The following is a 10,901-nucleotide window of genomic DNA, read 5'->3' as shown; positions in this document are numbered from 1 at the left end:
AAAGTTAACTCATATGTTTTTGGTGTAGTATCATATATAATATGGTTGGTAAGACATAGAAAAAAACGATTCACTCATTTGTTGATTTTAAATCAAAATCACTCTTTCTTTAATCAAACATGTTTTTTGCAAAAAAAAATAAGGTCAAAGTATTGAACAAAAAGAATTATTATTATAATACTATAATTTTTAAAAATGATTATAATTTTTATTTGAAATGAACTTTTTAAAGTTATCGTTAATAATTCAGCTAGTCCAATATAATTTATTTTAAATAATTGAACATCATTTAAACTATTCAAATTTATAATGATATTAGTTTTTTGAAAACATAGTGGGTTTATAAATGTTAATATTCAGTTGGTGATGTTGTTGTTGGAAAGTCGACACGATACATATTCATTCTGTACTGAGTGTTAAACGATGATGACTGCTCAACAGCTCCATTTGGATAGGTGGCATTCTGAATGGTGGCAAATGGAATTGAGAGGAAGCCTTGGTATCCAAGATTTGGAATGACTTGAGCTGAATACTCAATCTCTGACTCTGGGCATCCGATCAATGTATCTGTAATGCCGAAGTAAACATAATTTAAAATAAAATAAAAATAAACTGAGATCTAAACACTACAACTATCATCGGTATTTGCAACTTGAGCAACAAACAATACACCTCTTGGAGATAGCTCTACTTCTAGGTAGTTGGTTGGTTGTTGGTACTACGATGACAGCAAACTACACTCTATGCAATGAACACCTACATCTACGATGTCTTTGTTCTCGGTGAGTTACCAACAACCAACCAACTACCTGGAGTAGTTCTTATACTTTTTTGATGATTTATTATTTTTAACATTATATTTAAAAAAAAAAAAAAAAAAAAAAGATTTAATGAAATTTTAATTAATTGTGTGTTTTTAATGAATATATCTGACTGATTTGATTTTTAATTTAAATATATATAAACGATCATATATACACTACATTATTTCAATAGACTATTGAACATTTTTAGTTTTGTAAAATATATAAAGATATATATTAAAAGTAGTGATAATATTATTTAGATTATGTTTTAGTTATTTGGAATTATAAAAATAAAACATATATTTTTTTTTTATTTTATCATTAAAAATAAAAAAATAGTATTACAATGTATAGATTTAGTAGTAGTATATATAAGAGTTTTACTCTTAATATAAATAATAATAATATTAGTAATTATAGTAGTAGTAATAGATATAGTTGTAAGATAATGTATATGTTGGTTTTATTGTTGGTGTTGTTGTTGGATCATGGTTGTTATGCACAGTCAAACTCTGCGGTTTCACAACGTATCTATACAAATGTAGGCAGACCTTTGCCTTGCTCGAGATTGCTCGATGTCAACGGTCAATTTGGTTGCACCAGCAAGGAGTTTGGTAATAGCGGTCTAGTGCATCTGGTCGATAGTGACGCGTCACTTGCAGACCTACCGTCGCACGCTATCGCAGTGCTCGACGCCAACTTCTTCAACGGTACAATAGTCAACCGTATCATATCGAAGGTAGAGGGAATCGTCGTGCTAACAGACACCAAACAGAACTACAGATACTCGCCAGACCTACCGGTGCCAAACGCACCGTACGGTCTCTACCCAAAGCCAACGTTCTCTTTCAACTCGGCCGGTGACTCCTTGTCGTACCAATCGTTTGACAAACCATTCTTTGTGTTGGACAAGAACAACTCGGCGATAGCGAGATCCTACGGAAACTGGAATCGTGACGGAAACCTTCCACAGTACGGCTGCCACCTGGAGTCGTTTATGCACGCCGCTATCAACGCGCAGACTTGCTTGCGTCGTTCCTTCTGTGTGCCAGTCGGTGGAAAGTCGTCTTGGTCAACTTTCTCACCAGAGTTTGACCAGAGCTCTACTATTATTATGGTGTCGGTGCCGCTCGACGCCACTGCGTTCTTCCACGACTTGGCATATGGCTCGCAAACAAGCGCTTACGGCCAGACCGTTCTGCTTGGTATCGTCGAAGCGTTGTCGCGTGTCGCCAACCAAACTTCCACCTGGAAGTATACAGTTATTTTTGCGGCGTACGACGGTGAGCGTTGGGGATATCTTGGTTCCACCAAGCTGGTCGACGACATCATCAACACCGAGTGCAAGAAATACACATCCGATGGATACGGATGTCTCGATCCACGTATCCTCGATGTTACATTCATGAATATCTCATTCACCAAGATCAAGTTCATTGTCGAGTTGAATCAAATCGGTAATCCGCTGAAAGTTGACGGATCCGGTCACTATGTATACGCTCTCAACTCACTGAAATCAAACGCCAACAATCCCGACCAACAATTGCTCTATCAGACATTCGCTGACGTCGCCAAAGAACTCGCCGGCAAAGTCAAGATCTCCACGCAACCAGTCGACCAAGATGAAGTACCAGAGATTCCACCATCCTCTTCAATGGCATATCTCAAACAAAATCCAAACATTCCAACAATCATTGTTACTGATCATTTCGGTGTTTATACAAATAAGTAAGTTAATAATAATAATATTTCATTATAAAAATATATTCAAACTCTACATAAACATAAACTAATAACGATTGTTACCTTTTTACTTTAATAATAGTTATTTTTCAAGTCATAACGATGACTATACAAATATCAATGCCAACATTATTGTTGATGCAGTTACATACTTTGCCACTGTAATCGACAGACTTGCTGGTGGAAACAATACAATTGTACAAAATTCGCTATTTGTATGTTAAAAAACAAACAACTCATCATGACTTTTTCGTTTACGCTTATTAATATTTATCTTTTTCATTCAACATTTTACTTACTTAGGTTGAAGATATGTTAGATTGTCTTACTAAAAACTTTACTTGTAAATATGCTCAACAGTTTGCAGGTTCAAGTCAACCGGTTCCATCTTTCTATACTTCAGTATATGGTTACGGACCTGACAATCAGTATCTAACAATCCAATCGTTGTTTGTTCACTCGGTGATGGCTTATTTCGCAGCGAGCAATCGTACTGGTATCATGTGTGACGAAAGCAATTCATGTCCTGAATCTGCCCAAGCTTGTATTGGTGGTACTTGTGTTATTACAAACTCTCACTTCCACGATGCAATCTCGCTTGGATTCACTTTCGACGAGCCATCGTATTCCTGGGTGATCGGTAACACCAGCTATCCAACCTATGTAGAAAGCAACTGGAATTCAATTGTAATCAACTTCTACCAACAGGACAGCCACACCACTGAAGCACTCTTCCTAGTATTTGGAATCATTGAAATGTTTGTTGTGATTGCAATCATATTTGTTTCCAAGAGATATCTATCAAAGAGATATAAACTATTGTAAAAAAAAAATAAAGAAAAGAAAAGTAACTAGCTAACTATATACACTTCCTATTCACACATAATCATATCAATTAATATCCTCCCAATTAAAAATCAATAGCTAATCAAACATTCAAAGATAACCATCTAATATTAATTAAATTTTAATAAAAATAAAACAAAATAAATGTATTTATATAAAATATATTAAAACAAATAATTAGTATAATAAAAATGGTCAACTGAAAATTTTTAGATATTTCTCAACCCGATAATTCTTTTGGTTTTTTTTTAAAATTAATAGGATGGGTGGTTTCGAAAACAATTAAAATATCTTGATTTACAGACTTGAGAATAGAATCAAAAGTAAAAAAACAATCAATCAATTTATTTTATTTATTTATTTAGATTTATGCTTATCAAATAAAATATGTATAAAAATCAAATATTGATTATTAGTAGTTTGCTTTTGGTTTGTGTGTGTTTTGCAGTTGCAGTGAACCCACCACCATCTCTAGAAATTTCGAGATGTGGTACATCAGGTAGCTTCGTCAGTAATTTCATTTTGGATAGTGGTGTCGGTCTAGCAGTACAACAAACGGTTGTCAATCTCTGCTACGATAACGATAATCTCTATTTGAAACCGTTGTGCTACGATGACAACATCGTATCAAACTACACTCTATGTAATGAACATCTCTACAACTACGATGTCTTTGAAGTATTCCTCTCGGTGGGTCATCAACAACCAACCAACTACCTAGAAGTAGAGCTATCACCAAGAGGTGTATTGTTTGTTGCTCAAGTTGCAAATACCGATGATAGTTGTAGTGGTACGATTAGTTCTTAGTTTAGTTTATTAAAAAAAAAAAACAATCCTAATATAAATTGTTTTTAATTTATCAATATACTTAGGCATTACAGATACATTGATTGGATGTCCAGAGTCAGAGATTGAGTATTCAGCTCAAGTCATTCCAAATCTTGGATACCAAGGCTTCCTCTCAATTCCATTTGCCACCATTCAGAATGCCACCTATCCAAATGGAGCTGTTGAGCAGTCATCATCGTTTAACACTCAGTACAGAATGAATATGTATCGTGTCGACTTTCCAACAACAACATCACCAACTGAATATTCATGCTGGAGTCCAACATTTATGAACCCACCATGTTTTCATGTGCCTTCAACATTTGGATACATCACTTTAGTTTAGAAAATCCAAAATTGCAAAATAACTCTATCAAAAAAAACCAAAATCATCACTAATTTGAATAAAATTTGTAATGGCAAAAGTTTCTAAAAACACAAAAAAAAAAGTCTATGTTTAAATAGTTTAATAGATAGGTAAACTTCCAAGACCAACAGGGGTACTTACAATGGTGTCTCTGTGTGGTGCCACTTATCTCCCACACACACGCAGATTTTAAATGCCATCGTTAAAAAAATTTTGTTTTTTTTTTTTTTTTAATTTTAAAAAATTTTATAAAATTAAAACCTTTTTTGGAATTTTGAATAAAAACTTGTTATTTTTAACAACAATAAGGTTTTTCTAAATATATATGAATTACCACCCCACGACAAACACCACAGGACAAACAAAAAAAAACAAAAAAAATATGTGAAATTTGAACACACTAGTTTCATTGAAAGGTGTTGACCTGCCTTCATCTTATCAATATCAATTTAGAACATCAATTTTTGACATTTTTAATAACAAAAATCCTAAAGTAACAAACAAACAAATTTACTTTGGAATACATATTATTCTATTATTATAACATCTACTATATTAATATTTTTTTTTTTGTTTTTCTTTTTTTTTTAATTTTTATTTGCAATCATTTAATTAAGGCAAAAATAACCAATAATAGTTACATAAACAGAGAGTAAACATAATCTTAATATCATTGATAACAATACTAGTAAGTCATTAATAGTCATTGTCTTTTTATGCATTTTTAAATCTTGTAGTTTGACCATTCACTGTAATATCATTAATATGTAATCTGTAGAGTGTCTATATTTTTTATTTATATTGTTTTTGTAAAATGCACTTATCCTATTGGTAGACAACCCGAAGGAGATACGATTTTATAGGGATTTGTCCTATTGTTTTATAAATTTAATCGATTCCAAGTACATTTTTAGAATTATTTTTTTCTGTCTCTGTTGTGTGTGTTATTAATTTAATTATCCTCAAGATATCGAAATAAATCAAATTTCACAAACAACAACAACAACAGCAACAACAGCAAAACAAAAGAACACTTCATTAATGAAATAAATCAAATATTTAGACATGGTATTGATTCAACAACAAAATTTTATTATTCGCCATATTTTATTATTAAAACAATTATAAAAACAACTATCTACTCATTACATTTGAGAGGAGAAAGATGTGTTCTAGTGTTAACACTGGTAATCTATTTGGTACTTTCTTTCATTTGTATGGTATTCCAAATTTTTGAGAGACAGAAGAACTAAAAAAAAAAAACATAGATCGAATGTGTGTTTATTTATTATGTGTGTTTATCTGTATTTATTTACAGTAACAAAAATCAATAATTTAAAAATAAAATTGCAATTTATCAAATAAAACAATAAAACAACAAAACACAATAGTCATATAAATAAAATAAAAATAAAAACAAATTTAAATATTTTTTGTTCAGTTTTTATAATCTATTTTACCTGACTTTTTAATTAAAGATATTCTATTTGTTTCAATAATTGTAAATATAATATAATTTTATTAAAATCTATGTCTTTTTTTTTGTTTTTTTTTATTCATTAAAATAATATAAATTTTTATTTATTTTAATTTTTTCTATATCACTTTTAACACATCATACATAACAATAATAGTTTCAAATATTTAATAATTTAAATTTATTCTTGTTTGCAAAAATAATGTTACCCCACCTTTTTCCACACACATTCAAATTTAATTAAAATATGAATGTATTAATGTATTCGGGGTTAATTTATTGCTGACCAGTGCAAATAATAGTTAATTTCATCCAATATCATAATTTTACCAATGCGGTGTCTAAACATTGTATGGTATCGATGTGCTTGAGATGGATATCGCAATGCTCAAAAAAATAATGAAAAAAAGAATTTTTTGGAATATATTTATCAAAATTGACTGTAATTCAATTCAATTCCACATTATTTTGGGTTGGTGTCACCACAATTATCTCTTTTAGTCTTACGAAACACTTATAGATAAAAAGCTCTACCTCTTGCCATAATTTAATTAGCATGGAACAGTCTAATTAAAATAATAATAAAATTATCACCACATAGTATAGCGGTGACCCTTTAAATATTGGAGAGATGCCAATAGACATGTATTAGGTAGAGAATAAAGGTGGTGAGGAAGGACAAACCAAAAAAAAACAAAAAAAAACAAACCAAACCAACAAACATCAATTAATTGTCTTGTTTTTATTTTCTCAAAAACATTTACTATAATTATCATCATCATCATCATCACACCTTAGCTAGATAAAAATAAATTAAAAATAAAATAAAGTTTTGTTTTTTTTTTTGATTTTATTTTTAGGTTGTTGTATATACCCAGTGATATATACCAAGTATGTAGTAGTAGTAGAATTAGTAGGAGTCATCAGACAATAATAGAGATTAAAAATACCTACATATAATTTTCTTTAATATAATTGTACCCCCCAACTATTACCACCACTTCCACCACATTATTCATTCTTTCAATAATCAAAAACAAAAACAAAACAAAACAAAAGAATTCCTATCAAAACAATACCAAAAAGATAAAGAAAATAATTAACTCTTAATTCCATATTTGTGATTAGATGTGTTGTTATTGTTTTGTTTTTGTTTTTGTTTTTTTTTTTTGTTTTGTTTTGTTTCTCTAAGGTTGGAATCATATTGATTCTATTTAATATTGAATGCAATCATAATAATAATAATTTAATAATTTGATTGAATATAATAGATGTTTGGTTGGTATTTTATCTCTTACCTGTATGTATCAAAATTCAGTTTGAATGATGATATTGCCATTGTTTTTTTTTTTTTGTTTTTTCCTTACACCAAAATCCAATAAAAATAATCATTTCCATATCAGACCATATAATCAAAATACAACCATCAAACAATAACAAAAAAGGATATTTTAAATTATAGATCATGTGATATAAAGTCGCTCACCGCTTCTCAAACTCTTTCAGTATCAAAACCAACAATAACGACATACTACCACCAAAAACCACATAGTTTCACCTATTCCACCTCGTTTTTTTCAAAAATCCACTTATTGATTAACATTTCATATTTGTCCACATTTAAATAAATGTATTACAGTGTGTAATTGTAGTTTTAGTAAAAATAATAGTTTTTTTTTCTCTATCTTATTTTTTAAAAAAAACAAAAAACAAATAGAATAGAATTAAATATCGAATACATTTCTTTACCTTTTTAAAAATATTAATATTTGTTTTTAAACAAAAAAGGAAATTCCAACTAATTCTCATTTTTTAATCCAAAAGAAAAAGAGTTAGATGTCTTGATTATTTATTTAATCAAAAGTGAAGAGGAATCATTTATATAGAATAACAAATAATTTTATAAATTACAACTCCAACTCTAAAGAATAATAATAAAATGAATGATATAATATATAGTCCTGGTGGTACAAAGCCACCAAGAAAAGAAAAGAAAAAGAGAATCCAACATGTAGGTTCTTATGAAGTTGGAAAAACATTGGGAAATGGTAGCTTTGGAAAAGTTAAACTTGGAACCAATATATTTACAAAAGAAAAGGTAATATTAAATTAGATCTAAATAATTTAGAGAGAGATCACTGATGGCTTATAATTAAAATCGATTATAATTACACAGGTTGCAATTAAATTTATAAAGGAAAATAAGTTATCTTCAAAGCAGAGAGAAACATGTATGAGAGAGATTGAAATAATGAGATTGTTGGATCATCCAAATATTGTTAAACTATTGGACGTCATCGAAAAGAAAGAGGACAAAATGACATTTCTCATTGTTGAGTATATCTCTGGTGGAGAACTGTTTGATTACATAGTTGCACGTGAATATATTAAAGAGAAAGAAGCAAGAAAGTTTCTTAGACAAATCATATCAGCCATTGAATACTGTCACTCTAATCTGATTGTACATAGAGATTTAAAACCAGAGAATTTATTACTAGATGCAAATGGTAAATAACATTACATTATTTATAACAAACTTATTTGTATTAATAATAATGAATCCAACATAGGTAATATAAAAATAAGTGACTTTGGATTGAGCAATTCTATTTTACCTGGCAAGTTGATGGAGAGTTTTTGTGGGTCACCTCTCTATGCGGCACCAGAGATTTTGAAAGCAGAAAAATATTTGGGACCACCTGTAGATATTTGGAGTTTGGGTGTAATTTTATATGCAATCCTTTGTGGTAGTTTACCTTGGGAAGGTGAAACTCAGGCTGAAATAAGCTACAACAGTGTACATGGTAGATTTATTGATCCTCCGCATTTGACAAAAGGTAATTATCAAGATTATTAAAATACTAACTATAGTTTTAAAAGGACATATTAATTGATTGTTTGTTGTTACTTTTAATTATCATAGAGGCATTACATTTAATTCGTAGAATGATTCAAGTGAATCCCAGAGATAGAGCAACAATAGAGGAATTGAAGAATCATCCATGGACAAACATGGAATACGATGAGCCACCACCTTCTTTCTTACCAATGAGAGAACCTGTATATGAGATGAGAGAGGAACTAATGGCACAGATGGTTTCTTTAGGATTTCCAAACAGTCAGCACACTAGAGATTTGATTCTAAGCAATACTCAATGTCGTGCTACCAGTGTTTATCATTTACTTTTGGACAAAATGGTTCACAAGGAACTTGAAGATATTAAAAAGAATATGTTAAAATTACAAAATAGAGAAGATGTAAGTGTTTTGCTAATTTCATAATCAAATAATTTATTTAATACGTACATATTAATATAATTTGTTAGAATTCATTAAAGAAATCACAGAAAGGATCAAATTCACTTGCATCGATTCCAGAGGATGAAGCTTCACAGATGCATTTGAGGGATGAAGATGAAAGCGCGAGCTTTGCTAATAAGGAGGGCAAGTTTGACCAGACCTCTCCAACAAAGAGAAGACAATCAACTCCCAAATTCTTCTCGCCAATGATGGACCAGAATGAAAATAAAATCTCCAAATACTCTCCGCTACCATCATCGCTATCGGCACCAGCAACTTCACAGTCACCTCGTAACCATAAGGTGAATAACCATCAACAAGCCATGAGTGAGGCAGATGCCACCACTGCTTCAATAATCGAACAACAACAGCAACTTCACCTCCACCACCAACAACAACAGTACATGCAGCAGCAACAACAACAACAACAAGGTGGTCCAACCTCTCCAAGGTACGTTGTTAACCAACAACACAGCAAATCGCCAACCAGACAACAACAGCAAAATGCTTCAAGACTACCACACCTCCAACTCCCACACGGACCTGCTCCAACCTCGGTTCAACATCTACCACCCGGCTATGAAAGCAGAAGAAGATTCTCCATTCAAGGGCCAACCTTAAGGGAGGAAGTAGAAGCCGAGATCAATCACAACTATCACAACCCAAGAACTGCTATCCTAATGCAACAACAACAGCAACAGCAACAGCAACAACAACAACAGCCACAAAGTCATGAACCAACCGTGCAAGCTCCAAGAACTAACAGAAGAATGAGTCTTGATTCGCGTATGATGGTAGACGGTGAGGATGGACCTCTCGAGAAGAATGAATCGCTCTCTAGTCCACGTTCGACCAAGGGTATCTTCAAGTCTTCGACAACCACCACCAAATCACCAGAGAAGACAGTGGATGAGGTCAAGAGATGTCTAGAGGAGACTAACCTCTTCACAAAGAAGAAGGGTCCCTACGTCTTCTTGTGCTTTGACGATGAAGCTGGTGTCAAGTTCCAAATTGAAATTGTAAAGATTATGCATTTGAATTTGACTGGTGTACAATTAAAGAGAATTTCTGGTGATACTTGGAAATATAAAGATATATGTACAGATTTGGTTGAATCAATTCATATCTAAAAAAAAAAATAGTTAAAAAAAAATAAACTAACAAAAAAAAAAAACAAATTTGAACAAGATTTTTAAAATTGATATTATTACTAGTTTTAAAATCCATTCAAACACCTATACTATATTGACTTTTAATTATAAAAAAATAAAGAGATAAGGAGAAAAGACAATCTTTCGACCAAGTCTTGAACTCCTATTTCAAAAATTGATACGAGTTATTAGAGTAATGTAGTTCACTATCAACTCACAATACTCCAAAAAATTCAATTAACTTTGATGACTTTTATTTTTTAATTGGTAAAAATATTGATTTTATGGGAAAGCTGTCGTGCGTTTTCCAATCAACAAAGCTATTGAACGTAAATAATTCATTTAATCATTGATTTATTTGTGAAAATATTAAAAAAACAAAA

At 31.0% G+C, this 10,901-nt stretch overlaps 5 protein-coding genes across 5 annotated transcripts; 3 read left to right on the top strand and 2 right to left on the bottom strand.

Annotated features, from left to right (window-relative positions):
• Positions 1-349: 349 nt before the first annotated feature.
• On the bottom strand, positions 350-855 carry PPL_07948 (uncharacterized protein; the record flags this gene model as incomplete). Its single annotated transcript, XM_020578781.1, has 2 exons — positions 350-567; positions 792-855. The coding sequence occupies 2 exons, from the start codon at positions 853-855 to the stop codon at positions 350-352; spliced, it is 282 nt and encodes a 93-aa protein (XP_020431245.1).
• Positions 856-1,152: 297 nt separating this feature from the next.
• Positions 1,153-3,681, top strand: ncstn (nicastrin; the record flags this gene model as incomplete). The annotated part of the gene is made up of 4 exons (XM_020578780.1): positions 1,153-2,534; positions 2,632-2,764; positions 2,853-3,370; positions 3,657-3,681. 4 exons carry the CDS (start codon positions 1,153-1,155, stop codon positions 3,679-3,681), a joined length of 2,058 nt encoding a protein of 685 aa, XP_020431244.1.
• A 101-nt stretch (positions 3,682-3,782) lies between these two features.
• PPL_07946 (carbohydrate-binding family 9-like protein) lies at positions 3,783-4,569 on the top strand (the record flags this gene model as incomplete). Its single annotated transcript, XM_020578779.1, has 2 exons — positions 3,783-4,185; positions 4,268-4,569. 2 exons carry the CDS (start codon positions 3,783-3,785, stop codon positions 4,567-4,569), a joined length of 705 nt encoding a protein of 234 aa, XP_020431243.1.
• A 735-nt stretch (positions 4,570-5,304) lies between these two features.
• On the bottom strand, positions 5,305-7,183 carry PPL_07945 (uncharacterized protein; the record flags this gene model as incomplete). The annotated part of the gene is made up of 6 exons (XM_020578778.1): positions 5,305-5,373; positions 5,444-5,462; positions 5,794-5,839; positions 6,398-6,454; positions 6,832-6,865; positions 7,172-7,183. 6 exons carry the CDS (start codon positions 7,181-7,183, stop codon positions 5,305-5,307), a joined length of 237 nt encoding a protein of 78 aa, XP_020431242.1.
• An 823-nt stretch (positions 7,184-8,006) lies between these two features.
• On the top strand, positions 8,007-10,497 carry mrkC (putative protein serine/threonine kinase; the record flags this gene model as incomplete). Its single annotated transcript, XM_020578777.1, has 5 exons — positions 8,007-8,165; positions 8,289-8,574; positions 8,638-8,904; positions 8,991-9,325; positions 9,394-10,497. 5 exons carry the CDS (start codon positions 8,007-8,009, stop codon positions 10,495-10,497), a joined length of 2,151 nt encoding a protein of 716 aa, XP_020431241.1.
• Between the last annotated feature and the right edge of the window lie 404 nt (positions 10,498-10,901).

The sequence above is a fragment of the Heterostelium album genome (genome assembly GCF_000004825.1).
Source record: "Heterostelium album PN500 unplaced genomic scaffold PPL_scaffold8, whole genome shotgun sequence".
NCBI classification, from domain to species: Eukaryota; Evosea; class Eumycetozoa; order Acytosteliales; family Acytosteliaceae; genus Heterostelium; species Heterostelium album.
The sequence above is the reverse complement of the archived record's forward strand: the minus strand, read 5'-3'. Positions and strand labels throughout refer to the sequence as shown.